Here is a 19,968-nt window from a genome sequence, read left to right as displayed (position 1 = left end):
TACCTGTAATAATGGCACCTGTTTGAACTTGTTATCAGTATAAAAGACACCTGTCCACAACCTCAAACAGTCACACTCCAAACTCCAGATGTGTTTTTCAGCGGCAGGGACTGGAAGACTGTAACGATCGAGGCAAAGATGACCGGAGCAAAGTACAGAGAGATCCTTGATGAAAACCTGCTCCAGAGCGCTCAGGATCTCAGACTGGGGCGAAGGTTCACCTTCCAACAGGACAACAACCCTAAGGGCACAACAAAACCTATTCCCCATCAGGAGACTGAAAAGATTTGGCATGGGTCCTCAGATCCTCAAAAGGTTCTACAGCTGCACCATCAAGAGCATCCTGACAGGTTGCATCACTGCCTGGTATGGCAACTGCTCGGCCTCCAACCGCAAGGCACTACAGAGGGTAGTGCGTACGGCCCAGTACATCACCATGGCCAAGCTTCCTGCCATCCAGGACCTCTATACCAGGCGGTGTCAGAGGAAGGCCCTAGAAATTGTCAAAGACACCACCCACTCAAGTCATAGACTGTTCTCTCTGCTACCGCATGGCAAGCGGTACCGTAGCGCCAAGTCTAGGTCCAAAAGGCTTCTAAACAGCTTCTGCCCCCAAGCCATAAGACTCCTGAACAACTAATCAAATGGCTACTCAGACTATTTGCATTGCCCCCCCTTCTACATTGCTGCTAGTCTTTGTTGTTATCTATGCATAGTCACTTTAATAACTCCACCTACTTGTACATATTACCTCAATTACCTCAAAAGGGTCTGAATACTTATGTAAAATATAATTTCAGTTGTTTTTTTATATATAAATTTGCAAACATTTCTAAAAAACTGTTTTTGCTTTGTCATTATCATCTAACCTGACCTATGCCCAAATTCCTCACTCCTCCCCAACTCACTGCTGTCATGTTGACTTGTACCAGACCGTGTCTCTTCTCCTCCCATAGGATCCCTGATGTCTGACAATAACATATATTTGTAGAATGTAAACATTCTGCAATCCCCTCTCTCCTTCGGTGACATGAATAAGGATATTTCATATTTTCAACAAACTCCAATTCCCATGTTAGTTCGTTAAAACAGCTTACAGAAACAAAATACCAACATTTAGTAAAATCTTTGCTAAATATGTTAACTTTAACCTGTTTGCAGCCCAAGTTGTAAGTAACACATGGCTTCAGTGTGGAAATATATACATTGCATTCACACGGATATAGGGGCAAGGCCTACCATAAATTGCATTATGGCTGAGCACGGACATGCCAAACATTGGTCAAAAAGCAAGATTAAATTCACACAAAAAAAAGAGCGAAAAATTCGAATCAAATTCTAAACAAAACAACTTGCTGTAAATAGGTCAAAATAAACTTTGAGGCACCATAATCGCTTCCTGTGGGCATATCATATTAAAACAACGCAGACTATGGAGGGTTTTACACACATCTAAACCTTTCACAGTAGCTGGACAAAGAACCAATATAAAGACAAAGGGAGAATGTCCACTCCCCGTTATACTGCTCCTAAATATACATGTTTTATATACATATTGGAACCATCTGACAGATCACACTTCTTCAGAAGTTGCATTGCATGCGTGCCACGGACATTCTCGCCATAAAGCCAGGACAGTGAATCATTCTAGTAAGTTTGGGTTTAATAAAATTCAATGAAAAACAAGCAAACAATAAATACATGTAAAATGTAATGATATAAAATCGGCAGCATAAAAATAAAAAAAAGACACAACGCATTGCTGTTGAACCAGCCTTCGTTGTAGTAGGCCTAGGGTAAGGGTAGCCTACAGAGGGCTTGGGTTTTAAAAATGTGAAACGGAAAACCAAAAATTGTTATGCGGTTCACCAGTATTCACGTCTCTCGTTTCATGATGGGCATGGACACATGTAACCTACATCATGGAGGGGGTTTTAAACATCCAAAGCATGGCTAAAATGATGTAGGCCTGTCTACAATACATAGATTAAAAAGGGAAGGTCAGCTCACTGTTTTGCTCCTCTAAAAATTGATATTTTAATAAAGCTTTGGTGATTAAGATGCATTTTCAAGCCGTCTCACAAGCCAAACACTTTATCAACAGTCTTGACTAGCCTACTTGATTACATTGGGCAGGACAAAAATAAAACAGCCTTCATTGAGAGGAGGGGAGGCTATGCTTAGTTTTTAATCAAATAAAACCCAAAAAAGGTAGGGAGAAAAAAAACAGTGTTTTATGTTTCCAAATACGATGTATACAGGGACCAAATCAGATCTTGTTCCATGCACATATGGGCAGTGTGCATCACGGCTGGATAGACTGTTTCCGTTGTAAAATTCATAACCAACTGTGTTACCGCTAAAACCAGCTTTTGGTTGGTCTTAAATATCCCTACCAGCGCTGCCTAAAATGAGCATTTTGGATCATGTTTTTAAGGACACCCCTCAAATATTTCCACCCCTCTCATCTGAGCGCAAGCCTGCTGATGTTAGACAGGTAAATTGCCAAACCTGGCATTAGGGCTGGAAAATGCCAGTGAGACAGTTTTTACATGACAAAATTGCAAACTAAAGTGCATTTGACTCTAGCGCCGCCATAACGCCAGACGAAAATAGAACCCTATGAGGGATGTGAGGCTGGGGAATAAGGGTTAGGTTGGTGACCACTAAAGTAGCTGAAAGGCAGTACTGTAGCCTACTAAGTACTGTAGCCTGACACTCGTTTACCAGGCTTATAGGTCGTGCTGGGGAATAGACTATGACTGATGTGAGGGAAGCGAAGAGTCAACAGGTCCTGATGTGACAGAATGGGGGGGGGGGGGGGCAAGGGGTTAAGACTAGGTCTGGAGTGTGTGGGGGGGTACTCACAGAGTCCTCCCTGATCCCCAGTCCCTCTCCATTGGGCAGGGAGGACCTCCTCCGTGTGGTGGGGGTCATGATGGGGGTGGAGTTTCCCCCAGCACTGAGTCTCCTCCTCACCAGCACCACCTCACAGCATGCCTGGTCCTCGTTCAGAAGGCTCTTCCCAGCATTGATCACCCTGTAGAAGGAGAGAAGAGCACAAGAATGTGAGGAGCAAAACCAGATACACACTGTGGGAAAGGTATAGCAGATTTCAATGTAACAATGTGTGGTTTGTGACATCCTACTACAGAATTTCCCAAACTCATCATTAAGCTTTGATTACTTGAATCAGCTGTGTATTGATATGGTAAAAAACTAAACATGCACCCCTCGAGTTTGAGAAAGTTTGAGAAACGCTGCCCTAACACATACAGTGCATACGGAAAGTATTCAGACCCCTTGACTTTTTCCACATTGTTACTTTACGGCCTTATTCTAAAATGGATTAAAGTGCTTGTTTTCCTCATCAACCTACACACAATACCCCATAATGACAAAGCAAAAACAGGTTTAAAAACTGAAATATCACATTTATATACGTTTTCAGAACCTTTCCTCAGTACTTTGTTGAAGCACCTTGGCAGAGATTACAGCGTCAAGTCTTCTTGGGTATGACGCAACAAGCATCTCTGCATAGCTATTTTTTTTCTTTTTTAGGTCTCTCCAGAGATGTTCAAATGGGTTCAAGTCAGTGCTCTGGCTGAGCCACTAAAGGACATTCAGAGACTTGTCCCGAAGCCACTCCTGCATTGTAACGGCTGTGTGCTTAGGGTCGTTGTCCTGTTGTAAAGTGAACCTTCAACCCAGTCTGAGGTCCTGAGCTCTCTGGAGCAGGTTTTCAGCAAGGATCTCTCGGTACTTTGCTCTGTTCATCTTTCCCTCAATCCTGACTAGTCTCTCAGTCCCTGCTGCTGAAAAACATCCCCACAGCATGATGCTGCCACCACCATACTTCACTGTAGGCATGGTGCCAGGTTTCCTCCAGACATGAGGCTTGGCATTCAGGCCAAAGAGTTCAATCTTGGTTTCATCAGATCAGAGAATCATGTTTCTCATGGTTTGAGAGTCTTTAGATGCCATTTTTCAAACTCCAAGCATGCAGTCATGTGCCTTTTACTGAGGAGTTGCTTCCGTCAGGCCACTCTACCACAAAGGCCTGATTGGTGGAGTGCTGCAGAGACGGTTGTCCTTGTGGAAGGTTCTCCCATCTCACAAAGGAACTCTGGAGCTCTCTCTGAGTGACCATCGGGATCTTGGTCACCTCCCTGACCAAGGCCCTTCTCCCCCGATTGCTCAGTTTGGCCGGGCGGCCAGCTCTAGGAAGAGTCTTGGTGGTTTTAAACGTCTTGGAGGCCACTGTGTTCTTGAGGAACTTCAATGCTGCAGACATTTTTTGGTACCCTTCCCCAGATCTGTGCCTCGCTTCAAGAAAAAAATAAAAGAACATCATCTAATGCGATAGACCATATGACTGGACAGGAAATAGAAAGCATCAACTGAATGTTAAATGTGTCCCTGTCAGGTGTTTTAATTGTCTGTATTGTCTACTTGTTTAATGTTTGTGAAGTCTTGATTTGTGGTTGTTTGTAATGTCTTGTTAATTGGTGTTGGACCCCAGGAAGATTAGCTAGCGTTACAGCATTAGCTAATGGGGATCCTAATAAAAATTACAATCCTGTCTTGGAGCACTACGGAAAATTCCTTCGATCTAATAGCATGGTTTTTGCACTGACATGCACTATCAACTGTGGGACCTTGTATAGACAGGTGTGTGCCTTTCCAAATCATGTTCAGCAATTGAATTTACCACAGGTGGACTCCAAGTTGTTGAAACATCAAGTATTTGTTTTTTATTTAAGGAATTTGCAAACATTTCTAAAAACCTGTTTTCATTTTGTCATTATGGGGTATTGTGTGTAGATTGATGAAAAAAAATAATTTAATCCATTTTAGAATAAGGCTGTACCATAACAAAATGTGGAAAATACTTTCCAAATGCACTGTACATATAAAAAGACCTGGGCAAATAATTTTCCTCGTACATGAAGGACTGGGCCGCAGGGAAATCTGAACTAATGGATACATTTTGTCTGCTTTTGTCCAGTCTAGACTCCAGTGTTACAAAATATGAACATTTACTTTTCACATGCACTAGCCTCGGCTTCCATTGCAAATGGCAACATTCATGCCAGGGTATGTACATTAGTTGTTACATAATCTGTACTTGAGGGTTTGTTATAATGAACTGACTGATAGGAGAGACAAAGCAGGGCTCCATTCTCTAGTCTCAGCTGACTACAGACACACTGGAGAGAACAGGACATTGGCAGGCAATTGGCAGGAAGAGAAGATGAAATTCACACAGTCAGATCACTGATAATTGGTCTCCTTGTAAGGCTTATACAAAATGGGTGATCTCCCAGGACCCTATAGACTCAAATCATAGAGCCCTCACAGTGGCAAAAGACCTGTAGTAAAGTGATAGTGCTCTAATGAACTGTTTTCATTGGTAAGCACTGGTGTGCTCCCAATTTAAAAAGGTGAAGAGCACCAAACAGTATAGGAGCAAGAGACTAGGCTTAAAATACTAATCCGACCTCTGAAACAAATATCCTAGCTATCCAATTCCTTTCTTTCATTTTAAACCATACTGGGCAAGTTACCAGGTTGTTAGAGCCCATGATACTAGGTTTGAATAGCTAAATTGGTGCGCAGAGCTTGATTCAATGGTTTAATTATTGTATGGGCCATATACAGTAGAGGTCGACCGATTATGATTTTTCAACGCCGATATCGATTATTGGAGGACCAAAAAAAGCCGATACCGATTAAAATCGGCCATTTTTTAAAATTTGTTTGTAATAATGACAATTACAACAATACTGAATGAACACTTATTTTAACTTAATATAATACATCAATAAAATAAATTTAGCCTCAAATAAATAATGAAACATGTTCAATTTGGTTTAATTAATGCAAAAACAAAGTGTTGGAGAAGAAAGTAAAAGTGCAATATGTGCCATGTAAGAAAGCTAACGTTTAAGTTCCTTGCTCAGAACATATGATAGCTGGTGGTTCCTTTTAACATGAGTCTTCAATATTCCCTGGTAAGAAGTTTTAGGTTGTAGTTATTTTAGGAATTATTGGACTATTTCTCTCTATACGATTTGCATTTCATATACCTTTGACTATTGGATGTTCTTATAGGCACTTTAGTATTGCCAGTGTAACAGTATAGCTTCCGTCCCTCTCCTCGCTCCTACCTGGGCTCGAACCAGGAACACATCGACTACAGCCACCCTCGAAGCAGCGTTACCCTTGCAGAGCAAGGGGAACAACTACTCCAAGTCTCAGAGCGAGTGACGTTTGAAACGCTATTAGCGCGCACCCCGCTAACTAGCTAGCGATTTCACATCGATTACACCAGCCTAATCTCGGGAGTTGATAGGCTTGAAGTCATAAACAGCGCAATGCTTGAAGCATTGCAAAGAGCTGCTGGCAAAACGCACTAAAGTGCTGTTTGAATGAATGCTTACGAGCCTGCTGGTGCATACCATCGCTCAGTCAGACTGCTCTATCAAATCATTGACTTAATTATAACGAGCCTTAGGTCATTAATATGGTCGAATCCGGAAACTATCATCTCGAAAACAAAACGTTTATTCTTTCAGTGAAATACGTTACCGTTCCGTATTTTATCTAACGGGTGGCATCCATAAGTCTAAATATTCCTGTTAAATTGCACAACCTTCAATGTTATGTCATAATTACGTAAAATTCTGGCAAATTAGTTCGCAACGAGCCAGGCGGCCCAAACTGTTGCATATACCCTGACTCTGCGTGCAATGAACGCAAGAGAAGTGACACATTTTCACCTGGTTAATATTGCCTGCTAACCTGGATTTCTTTTAGCTAAATATGCAGGTTTAAAAATATATACTTCTGTGTATTGATTTTAAGAAAGGCATTGATGTTTATGGTTAGGTACAGTCGTGCAACGATTGTGCTTTTTTCACAAATGCACTTTTGTTAAATCATTCCCCGTTTGGCGAAGTTGGATGTCTTTGTAAGGAAGAAATAGTCTTCACACAGTTCGCAATGAGCCAGGCGGCCCAAACTGCTGCATATACCCTGACTCTGTTGCAAGAGAAGTGACACAATTTCCCTAGTTAAAAGAAATTCATGTTAGCAGGCAATATTAACTAAATATGGAGGTTTAAAAATATATACTTGTGTATTGATTTTAAGAAAGGCATTGATGTTTATGGTTAGGTACACGTTGGAGCAACGACAGTCCTTTTTCGCGAATGCGCATCGCATCGATTATATGCAACGCAGGACACGCTAGATAAACTAGTAATATCATCAACATTGTGTAGTTAACTAGTGATTATGATTGATTGATTTTTATAAGATAAGTTTAATGCTAGCTAGCAACTTACATTGGCTTCTTACTGCATTCGCCTAACAGGCAGGCTCCTCGTGGAGTGCAATGTAAGGCAGGTGGTTAGAGCGTTGGACTAGTTAACCGTAAGGTTGCAAGATTGAATCCCCGAGCTGACAAAGTAAAAATCTGTTGTTCTGCTCCTGAACAAGGCAGTTAACCCACCGTTCCTGAAAATAAGAATGTGTTCTTACTGACTTGCCTAGTTAAATAATGGTGTACATTGTTTTGTTTTTTTAAATCGTCCAAATCGGTGTGCAAAAATACCGATTTCCGATTGTTATGAAAACTTGAAAATGGCCCTAATTAAATCGGCCATTCCGATTAATCGGTCGACCTCTAATATACAGTGTAGGGTTTAAGTGTTCGCTAAATTACCATACACCTGTTTCACATTGAAACTCACCCAACACCTTCATCAAAGTGACACTGGTCTGATACTTGCAATAACAGGCCTAATCTTTCGTTTGTCTGAAAATCAGTTTAACCAGAAACTGTCTTATTGTCAGACAGACATGTTTGGCATTGCACTGACATCCACCTCAGCAGAGTTTCCCATAGAGGAATAGAGAAGATACGGTAATGAATGATCCCTTTGTGTTTGAGCCCAGACTGTCTGAGGCTGAGCCGGAACCCCGACCACAACAAGTGTTACACTTGAGTGTTAAGAAGTCTTTAATCTCTGATCTGAGCGGAATGGGCAACCATGCACTGGCCTAAGAGATGAAGAGTTTCAAGTTTATTCGCCATGTGCACAGGATACAACAGGTGTAAAACAGTAGTGACATTTTTACCTTAAGAACTATTTCCCCAACAATGCAAAGATAATAATAATAAAAATAAGATTAAAGAAACACGAGAATGCAAGTATATAAAAAGGTCAGTGCCAGTACCTTATTCAATGTGCAGGGGTACTGGAGAGGTTGAGGTGGGTTTATAAATAATATTTAAAAAAAATGGCAGTAGGATATACAAATAAACAGAGCTGAAAAGTGACTGGTAACAGGAATATATACACATTTTCATTGTAATATAGTAAATGGTAATATATACAATACCGGTCAAAAGTTTTAGAACACCTACTTATTCAAGAGTTTCTTTATTTTTAGTATTTTCTACATTGTAGAATAACAGTGAATACATCAAAACTATGAAATAACACATATGGAATCATGTAGTCACCAAAAAAGAGTTTATTATTCTACAATGTAGAAAATAGTAAAAATAAAGAAAAACGCTTGAATAAGTAGGTGACATAAAACTTTTGACAAGTAGTGTACATGTAAACAGGCTTAATAGTGACCAGTAGCAGGATAAATAGTTAATAACGAATGGTAATGACAATCAATAATCATTGGACAGCAGCTTAATGGATTAATACATCTAATCAATATTCATTTTAGCAGCAGCGTAGGTTGTGTCTGAGTGGGTAGAGACCTGTAGATGGGCATAGTTGTTTGCTTTATGGCCAGGGGAAATAAACTATTTAGGTGTCTGTTGGTCTGAGCCTTGGCCTTGATGCACCGGTACCACCTGCCGGACGGGAGCATGGAGAACAGCCTTTTGTTTGATGGCGCCGGAGAAGATGGCTGACGTTTTACGTGCTCCTAACCGATTGTATTTTTATGTTTGCTTTTTTGTGTTGTTTGTAACTTTTTTTTAATTTGTTTTTTACTTATTTTGTACGTTACGTTGCTGCTACCATCTCTTATGACTGAAAATAACTTCTGGACAGCGATCACTCACCACTAACTGGCAGAAGCTTTTTTTCCAATTAACGAGTCTGACGAGCCCGACGTGAACAACATACTCCTTTCCCGCGAACAGGCCCAAATCCCCGTCATTTGCTTCAAGACGACGAGAAGAAGATAAAAACGAGGTCGGGCTGCTTTCAGAGAATTTGTAGGCGATCGAATAAACCTTCCGTTCTACTAGCTGACGTGCAATCATTGGGAAATAAAATCGACGACCTATGAGGAAGATTAAACTACCAAAGGGACATTCAAAACTATAATATCTTATGCTTCACGGAGTCGTGGCTGAACAACGATGTATCGGCAGGATAGAACAGTGGCGTCTGGTAAGACAAGGGGCGGCGGACAATGCATATTTGTAAACAACAGCTGGTGCATGATATCTAAGGAAGTCTCAAGGTTTGTTCGCCTGAGGTAGAGTATCTCATGATAAGCTGTAGACCACACTATCTACCTAGAGAGTCATCTGCATTTTTAGTAGCTGTCTACATACCACCACAGACCGATGCTGGCACTAAGACTGCACTCAATGAGCTGTATTCCGCCATAAGCAAACAGGAAAATGCTCATCCAGAGGTGGCGCTCCTAGTGGCTGTGGATTTTAATGCAGGGAAACTTAAATCTGTTTTACCAAATTTCTATCAGCATGTTAAAATGTGCAACCACTGGGAAAAAAGCTCTCGACCACCTTTACTCCACACACAGAGACGCGTACAAAGCTCTCCCTCGCCCTTCATTTGGCAAATCTGACCATAATTCTATCCTCCTGATTCCCTTACAAGCTAAAATTAAAAGCAGGAAGAACCAGTGACTCAGGCAATAAAAAAAGTGGTCAGATGAAACAGATGCTAAGCTACAGGACTGTTTTGCTAGCACAGACTGGAATATGTTCCAGAATTCTTCCTATGGCATTGAGAAGTACACCACATCCGTCATTGGCTTCATCAATAAGTGCATGGATGACGTCGTACCCACAGTGACCATACGTACATATCCCAACCAACATCCGCACTGAGCTAAAATGCTAGAGCTGCAGCTTTCAAGGAGAGGGACTCTAACCCGGAAGCTTATAAGAAACCCCGCTATGCCTTCCAACAAACCATCAAACAGGCAAAGTGTCAATACAGGACTAAGATCGAATCATACTACACTGGCTCCGACGCTCGTCAGATGTGGCAGGGCTTGCAAACCATTACAGACTACAAAGGCAAGCACAGCCGAGAGATGCCCAGTGACACGAGCCTACCAGACGAGCTAAACTACTTCTATGCTCGCTTCGAGGCAAATAACACTGAAACATATATGAGAGCACCAGCTGTTCCGGAGGACTGTGTGATCACACTCTCCGCAGTTGATGTGAGTAAGACCTTTAAACAGATCAACATTCACAAGGCCGCAAGGCCAGACGGATTACCAGGACGTGTACTACGAGCATGCGCTGACCAACTGGCAAGTGTCTTCACTGACATTTTCAACCTCTCCCTGTACGAGTCTGTAATACCAACATGTTTTAAGCAGACCACCATAATGCCTGTGCCCAAGAACACTAAGGTAACCTGCAGAAATGACCACCGACCTGTTGCACTCACATTTGTAGCCATGAAGTGCTTTGAAAGGCTGGTCATGGCTCACATCAACACCATTATCCCAGAAACCCTAGACCCAATTTGCATACCGCCCTAACAAATCCACAGATGATGCTATCTCTATTACACTCCGCACTGAACTTTTCCCACCTGGACAAAAGGAACACCTACGTGAGAATGCTATTCATTGACTACAGCTCAGCGTTCAACACAATAGTTCCCTCAAAGCTTATCAATAAACTAAAGAATCCTAGGACTAAACACCTCCCTCTGCAACTCGATCCTGGACTTCCTGATGGGCCAACCCCAGATGGTAAGGGTAGGTAACAACCCATCCGCCACGCTGATCCTCAACACAGGGGCCCCTCAGGGGTGCGTGATCAGTCCCCTCCTGTACTCCCTGTTCACTCATGACTGCATGGCTAGGCACGACTCCAACACCATCATTAAGTTTGCCGATGACACAAAAGTGGTAGGCCTGATCACCAACAACGATGAGACAGCCTATTGGGAGGTCAGAGACCTATCCGTGTGGTGCCAGGACATCAACCTCTCCCTCAACGTGATCAAGACAAAAGGAGATGATTGTGGACTACAGGAAAAGGAGTACCGAGCACGCACCCATTCTCATCGACAGGGCTGTAGTGGAGCAGGTTGAGAGCTTCAAGTTCCTTGGTGTCCACATCACCAACAAACTTACATGTTTTTTATTTAACTATGTAAATAAGAACAAACTCTTATTTACAATTACAGCCTACCGGGGAAGAGTGGGTTAACTGCTTTGTTCAGGGGCAGAACGATAGATGTTTACCTTGTCAGCTCGGGGATTCGATCCAGCAACCTTTCGGTTACTGGCCCAAAGCTCTAACCACCAGGCTACCTGCATTTGGAACCGTCCGTGTCCTTTCACACTAATCACACCAAGACAGTCGTGAAGAGGGTACGACAGAACCTATTCCCCCTCAGGAGACTGCAAAGATTTGGCATGGGTCCTCAGATCCTCAAAAGGTTCTACAGCTGCACCATGGAGAGCATCCTGACTGGTTGCATCACTGCCTGGTATGGCAACTGCTCGGCCTCCGACCACAATGCTCTACAGAGGAAGTGCGTACGGCCCAGTACATCACTGGGGCCAAGCTTCCTGCCATCCAGGACCTCTATACAAGGCGGTGTCAGAGGAAGGCCCTAAAAATTGCAAAGACCCCAGCCACCCGAGTCATAGACTGTTCTCTCTGCTACTACACGGCAAGTGGTACCGGAGCGCCAAGGCTAGGTCCAAGAAGCTTCTAAACAGCTTCTACCCCCAAGCCATAACACTCCTGAACATTTTATCAAATGGCTACTTTGACAATTTGCATTGCTCCCCCTCCCTTCTTTTACACCATTGCTATTCTCTGTTATCTATGCATAGCCACTTTAATAACTCTACCTACATGTACATATTACATCAATTACCTCGACTGGCCAGTGCCCCCGCACATTGGCTCTGTACCAGTACCGCCTGTATATAGTCTCACTATTGTTATTTTACTGCTGCTCTTTAAACTACTTGTTACTTTTATTTCTTATTCATATTTTTTAAACTGCATTGTTGGTTAGGGGCTTGTAAGTAAGCATTTCACTGTAAGGTCTTCTTCACCTGTTGTATTCGACGCATGTGACTAATACAATTTGACATCTCGGGTGGCTGGAGTATTTGTTAATTTTTCAGGCCTTTCTCAGACACCGCCAGGCATGTGATTGTTGCATTTGGTTTGTTATCTCGTTCCACTTCCTCTACACTTGGGCCTCACTTGCTCTGTCTGACCTTAATAGATCCGAATGCATTTGGAACCGTCAGTGTCCGTTTGCTTGGTCCTAATAACGGGACAGTGGATCTGTTCCAATATCCACAGTCCACACTAGCATAGCACTAGCACTTAGAAACAAAGTCAATGTATTGGACACTGCTAAGTGGTGCGCTAGTGCGGATATGGGGATATGGGGATATGGGAACGTAGCCAGTGATGCTCGGGCCTTGACAGTTAGGCAGTAGAATACTACAACCAAAGTGCATGTGAAGGGTGTGATTATTGTGCAACCACAGTCATTGTCAGAAGCCAGCCAACACAGTGCAGAGAAGAGCAAATCAACAGCCATCACGCTGAAATTTGCATCTGAGGAGAAGTATGATTCTCTCATCACCAATAATCTTACCTCACAAGCAGACATTGATCATTAATCAGAATAGACATCTCTTACTAGTCCTCTCTTATAGACGCGGTAAAGATGTCAATAGAACGTAGACCGTGGGGGATAGAAGGAGGATGCCAGATTAGGGTTGGGTGGAATCCAGATTTTCATACCGTCCTTCTCTCATCCCTGGATTTACGCTTAGTACACAAGGGGGCTCCCCCAAAAAAATCAAAAGCCTATTGGGTGTCTGTTGCATGAAACTAAGAAAATTAGCAGAAGTAATAGAGAATTTCTATGGAGGCTGCTAGCTAAAGAGTGCAAACGAAAATAAAAACAAATTCATAATGCTAGACATATAGGTAGGAGCTACCGAAAGTCATTTTTGGTGACTTTGGACATTTACAATCGAATGTGAATGAGAGACATTCTGCAAATGAACAAAGTTGAAGCATGCTTGTCTTAAGGAAGAACAGTACTAGCTCTGAAGCAGCATGTGTACATGCTGTGTCTGTGTGGAGTCTGGAGCCGCAGCTTCGGAGAAGAGGGGGCAGGCGATCAGAGAAGAGAAAAAAACAAGAAAATGAAGATAGCAGTGGCAGCTGCACAGATAACTCATCCAAAGGGCTTTGACTTGATGGCAGAAAGATACCTCGTCTCCTTATCTAAGTAAGTGGCTGAATTAATAACTAGCAAGTTAAACTTAGGGGTCGCGTTAAAACCTTAGAATGAATCCAGCTACATTTCCTATGATAAACATTAGAAACACCCTGTGTATACAAAACATTAAGAACACCTGCTCTTAATTTATATATTTTTTTTTTGGGGGGGGGGTAGATCAGCTTTAATATTGCATATTGATAGAAGCCACAATCTATGTAATCATCCGCCTCATTTCCAATCCCCCATTTATATATTCTCCTTCTTTATGATTTTCCCCTAAAACTAAAACCCCTCCCCTAATTGGAGTAAACTAGAGGGGTTGGGTTAAATGCGGAAGGCATTCAGTTGTATAACTGACTAGGTATCCCCCTTTCCACTTCCAGCTTATACATACTACATACATTTCATGGCCGGTATATTTTACATGAGTTATCTTTTGTTTGTTTTTAGTCCCAGCCTTGAGCTACCCTCAACCCCTCCCATCTATCTCTGAAGACCATCCATTTCTAGCTGCCATATATTTTTCCACTGTGCTGTTTCACAATAGTCCTTTCTATTCTCAGAGTTACTATAGATTCTAAATGAAAGATAAACACCTGCTCTTTCCATGACAGACTGGCCAGGTGAATTCAGGAAAAGGTTATGATCCATTATTGATGTCACTTGTTAAATCAACTTCAAATCAGTGTAGATGAAGGGGAAGAGACAGGTTAAAGGAGGATTTTTAAGCCTCGAGACAATTGAGACATGGATTGTGTATGTGTGCCATTCAGAGGGTGAATGGGCAAGACAAAATATTGAAGTTCCTTTGAACAGTGTATGGTATTAGGTACCAGGCAGTTTGTGCCAAGAACTGCAACCTTTCTGGGGTTTTCACACTCAACAGTTTCCTGTGTGTATCAAGAATGTGCCACCACCCAATGGACATACAGCCAACTTGACAGAACTGTGGGAAGCATTGGAGTCAACATGGGCCGGCATACCTGTGAAATGCTTGACACCTTGTAGAGTCCATACCCCGACGAATTGAGGCTGTTCTGACGATGCAACTCAATATTAAGAAGGTGTTCCTAATGATTGCCATGCATCGTTTTTTTGCAAAAAATACCTTGCTTTTCATTGTAAGTTCATTTACTTGTGGCTGCCAGCTAAATAGCGTTGCACTTCAGTTGTCATCTGATGAAAATGAAGCAATTTTCTGCCAAATGTGTTGCACTAATGTATTTTCTGTGAAGTAAAACTGGTTGCACGTCTCTGATCACTCTATATAAAAAATAAATTTAAAAAATTTGACTTTCAATATAAAAACGTCAATACTCACCTGCTCCTGCTTTCTACAAATATGAACATTTATTGAAAAACTTCAAAAGAAATAGTTAGAATTGAAAAACCACCCCGTGGCCATTTCCAAATACCCCGGTATACACGGTATACCGCCCAAGCATATGCCGGATTGGTGCACATTCAACAAATCTGATCTAACAAAGTGGATATTTGTCAAATCCATCATGATTGATGTATTGTAACAGGTCCACAATCTAATTAATAAAGTCAGATTTTGATATATTTGGTTGTTTTTCAATGTATAAGATTTAGAACACTCCAGTCCTCGGGGGCCGGAGGTGTCACTTTTTCAACATGCCTAGCAAACACAGCTGATTAAACTAATTGCATTCTAAACTGAAGATCATGATTGGTTGATTATTCGAGTCAGGTGTGTTAGCGAAGGCAAAAGTGTGACACCAATCAGGCCCCCGAGGACTGAAGTTTCACGTCTCTGATTTAGAAGTGGTCCCGTTTCAGGTTTAGAAGAAATAACTGCTAACTCCCATTTATATAAGCTGGTAGCATAGAGAGAACGGTGGTGGTCAGAAGTCATTTAACTGTAATGCAGTTGATTGGTGATGATGACATGAACATGTATTGGGGTTAAAAAAGCATTACACTCCCGATTTTCACCTCAACATAGTGTGTAATACATAAACAATACATAAACAAAAGCCTAAATGTAAGCACATTTTGCTGGGGGCAAAGAGGCGATTCGGGATCTTTCCCACACGCGTTTCCATGGCCTTTCCATTGTTTTTGGTCAAGTTCCATCTCTTACATTCTGATTACGTTGTCAGGATCTATTTATGACAAAAAGGCACAATTGATTGATCATTCTAACCCAACGTAAGTGACTGATCACATTCAAATCATTATATTAGGAGAAGAGAACATATGACACTGATCCAGTTCCTGTGTATGGTTGACAATATGAACTGAAACCACTCATTTCCTTGTGGCCATCTAAGTTACCCTGCTACTGGCACCCTTACAAGATAGAAAGACAAACACGTGCTACTACATCATGTGATTGCCCACTATCCAAGTGTGTACAGTGATGTGCACTTCTCTGTGACATTCACTTAGATATGCATGTCTGCCACCCTCCAGTCATCACATTAGCAGTGTTCATTCTACACAGACACATATTGACTAATGTATTGATCCTCTTCCATTCAGTTCATGAGTACTATGTAGCTGCAGGACAGGAAGAGGGAGGGAGGGACAGAGAGAGCCATAGCGACAGATAGACAGTCATATAAAAGGGGGTGAGTAGACTTCATGTAGGCCTACGGAGGGGAGCATGAGTAAGAGAAAGAGAGGTGGGGACATAGAGAGAGCAGGACTCTGCCCTTCTGAAATGTTGGCGCTCACAGGACCTGACAGCAGACCAGGAGAAAGTGTGCAAAGCAGCCAGGTCAGGGGAGGATTGTTGTAGTGCCACTTCTATTCTTCCGCCACCCATCGCCAATCTGTGAAATACAACAGCTCGAGTCCAGCTCTTATAACGCAGCCTCTGACTATGTTATATCACAGTTAAGAGGGTGATTCCTTGGCACGGGACACTGTTCTCAGTGGAGATCACATCATCTTAATATGGGCCTGGCTGCTGGCTGAGAGGGGAGGGAGGGGACAGATCTCACCACAACAACAGAGCCTGCTGGTCAACCAGCTGTTGACAAATCCACAGCAGTGTAGCAGTGCCATCCCTACACAGACAGCTGGGAGAAGCATGTCAGCCATAGCCTGACGGACTAGATTACACGCCACTCTGAAAATAAAAGCAATCTAGTACTGTGCTGCATGCATGCTGAGTAGGTGCTGAATGACCATGGTTGTCCAAATTTGGCTGCTAGTCCTTTTTTCATTCTTGTGATGGAAGCCTGAGGGAATGCACAGATATCACAGTTAACATTCAACGGTCGAGGGATGCAGACTGGAAGGTTTGTTTGTTTAGGAGGAACACAGCAGCCCCAATATAAAACTTTTTTTTAAACTTTGAAGTTCAAACCATGACCATCTTCAACATCACCACTGTGCAGCAGATCCGAAGGGTCACTGGTTCGAATCCCCGAGCCGACTAGGTGAAGAATCTGTCGATGTGCCATCGAGCAAGGCACTTATTCATAGCAATTAGGGTTAAGAGTGTCTGCTAAATGACTCAAATGTAAAATGTTAGGCAGTATCTTGTACTTTGCTGCACTGGGGGAAAATGTTATGCTCATTTGTGACATTGAGGTGGATTTGTGCCAGTATCCAACTTGAGATGGAGAAGCATGTGCACATCTAAATTGGGTTCATCGTCAGGACACGGGAGTTAAAGTTGTAACAACAGATGCAGAACGAGAGGCCTTCTTCCTGCACAAAGTATACTTGTATTGCAAATGGCTAAATGTATCCTATTATCACAATGTGTCATTCTACCAGAGCTGAAAAGAAACTGAAAACTCAGGAGGATCGATGGACAGATTAAGCTTGAGGAAAATAAACAAGTATTTAAATGGCTGACAGGGAACAGAACAGACTTCAAAGTCATTTTTCCACTTCCCATCTTGGCACAATCCACACCTGTGTCTCTCTGTGAACACATAATGTCTCATTTAGGTGGGTCTGAAAATGCAGTGTCCTTCACCAATCAATGTCAAATATAGCTGCTTCAGAAGAATGACATGCGTATAACGTGCGTTTCAAGTTATTCTCCGTGCCTTCTCCTCCACACAATTAGCATTTCATTGGCATTTGAAATAGTAAAAAACATTTCATGATTTGTTTCATTTTTTAAAAATGTATATAGCAGCACAGACTACTCTCTTCATTGAAGCACTGAACAAGTTAGCTTTTTCATAAGGCAACCTGCAGCAGTAACTGTTTCTTTTACAGTGTGGTTTAACAGTGTGTGCAAAGGAAAGTGTTTATGAACCCATGTCCTGAAACTATCCACAACCCCATGATAGAATCTGCCTGTGCACTCGAAATGGGGCATGCATAAATAATGAAACTGTAAAGGGAAGTGATAATCTGTCATCCCCTGACAGACACAAGGATATATAGCATGGCAAAGCAACTATTAAATGCCATTATAGTTCACATGTAGGCCTAACTCATGGTACTGAAACTACAACTAGTTGCACTATATCCATCATAATATTTTAGCCATGATGCACAATGGCATGCAACAGTATATTGTAGGGCTAGGTGGTGTAGCAGACAGCAGGTATGGTATGGGTAAATGCTATAGCAATAGGATACTAAAGCATCTTTCTGTTGTTGTGTCACAACAACATTTCCATGCAAATGTCATTTAGTAGCCTAAATAGACACCGTGTTCATCTCTGTTTGCGTTTCATACATCAAGGGGCAACTTTTGCACCCACTGGTGAGATATATATTTACTGTTCATTTGTATTGTTTATTTCACTTTTGTATATGATCTACTTCACTTGCTTTGGCAATGTTAACATATGTTTCCCATGCCAATAAACCCCCTTGAATTTAATTAGAGGCTATGCTGACAGACCGTATAGCCCAGGGATGGGCTACTTCCGTCCTCGGGGCTGGGGAGCTGTCACCTTTTTCCCCATCCCTAGAAAGCATAGCTGATTAAAAGTAATTATGTTCTAAACTGATGATTAGTTGATAATTGGAATCAGGTGTGTTAACTGGGGTTGAGGCAAAAGTGTGACAACAATCAGGCCCCCGAGGACTAGAGTTGCCCATCCCTGGAATAGCCTATTCACATGGAAATAAATGGCGCTAATTATTATGTTTATGTTTCTGACTCTGGTCCAGGGAGCGTGCTGAACCTACCGCTTTAAATGCTGCTATAGCTTGCTACGACTTAAAGATGGACGCATACTTACTCTGCATAACCAGTGGCCCATGGCAGCCTCTTCGTCTCTTTCAGAATGAGGATCGGCCGAGAAATATGATCCGCCGAGCACTCGATTTCATCCGGTGACAGTCCCAGAAACTCCGGTCTTGTGTACGGATATTTCAGCGGTAAATCGGGGCCACCGAAATGGTCAACGTTTGAACTGCCAGCCATCATACCTCCCATAAAATTGGCCACAGCTGATTTCATCCGTGTGAGCATGTTCTTGCCGCAGCGTGTCAGGGCGATGGTAATGTGCGGGTCCCCTTGCCCGGAATATCACCTTGGCTCGGCGGCGCGTTTTGCGGACCGCAACAGTTCAGATATGCCCCTCTCTCTCTCTTTCATTCAGACGCGGAAACAAACTCATGATGAGCACAGTCATGTGACAAACCGGTTGTTTTCTGGATTTGGTTGCACAGCCATCGCGCTGTGATCAGTTTAAACGATTAGCAGCACGTCAGGCAGTAGGTCAAAGGTAGGCTAGTTGTTATCCTGGAATGCCGTCCAGTGGCAGGTACACTACAAAAGCATATAAAGAGTCGCCTACTTGTAAACGAGTCACTTCAATCCAACGTTTGCTTGCCCTCTGAAGTGCTCCTTGCTCATACCCTCGAAATAGGGTAAGTGCAGTCAGCTGACACATACATCCTCTTTGGAGTGGCCTAGTCAGTCTCCTTTTCTGTCTGACAAAGCATTTTCAGATCCCACATGCCCTTCTCAGACATGTCCAAGTTATCGCATTTGTGTATAGGAATAGAACGTCCAATTACAGTAGGGACTATGCCTATGTGTCAACTGCAGTGGAATAACCTGACCAGAAAATGAGGGGTATTTTACACCGAATTGGTTTGGAACGGGTTTTCCAAACTCTGGCGAATTTAAAGTTTAAAATAGATATTCAAAACAAGTTAATTTCAATGTACTTGCAGAATATACACATGGATGCAGTATAACAAATTGGTCTATTAATTTTTTTAATTAACATTCATACATCACTCCGGTATTTACACACAATATTTATTTTCAACAATTCAAGTGCTAGTTGTCAACTCTATTCCACTACAGAAGAAGCAAGACTCAAATCATCATACCTACTCATATTTCACATTTTGAATGTCCAGCAAGACAAAATATACATTATTATTATTACATACCTCACCATTAAGTGAAGTTTTGCCAATACATATTAACAAAAGGTTTTCCATTAGGTTCTTATATTAACATTTCATGTAACATTTA

The 19,968-nt window shown here is 42.2% G+C and overlaps 1 protein-coding gene across 1 annotated transcript in view; it reads right to left on the bottom strand.

Moving 5' to 3' along the window:
- Positions 1-19,147, bottom strand: part of LOC120065798 (protein phosphatase 1H-like) — a 51,757-nt gene extending 32,610 nt beyond the window's left edge. The window contains 2 exon segments of the mRNA XM_039016852.1: positions 2,869-3,040; positions 18,716-19,147. Of these exon segments, the coding sequence (XP_038872780.1) occupies positions 2,869-3,040; positions 18,716-18,948 (405 nt within the window). The 5' untranslated portion in view covers positions 18,949-19,147.
- Between the last annotated feature and the right edge of the window lie 821 nt (positions 19,148-19,968).

Source organism: Salvelinus namaycush, chromosome 21, assembly GCF_016432855.1.
Source record: "Salvelinus namaycush isolate Seneca chromosome 21, SaNama_1.0, whole genome shotgun sequence".
Classification (NCBI taxonomy): domain Eukaryota; kingdom Metazoa; phylum Chordata; class Actinopteri; order Salmoniformes; family Salmonidae; genus Salvelinus; species Salvelinus namaycush.
The sequence above is the reverse complement of the archived record's forward strand: the minus strand, read 5'-3'. Positions and strand labels throughout refer to the sequence as shown.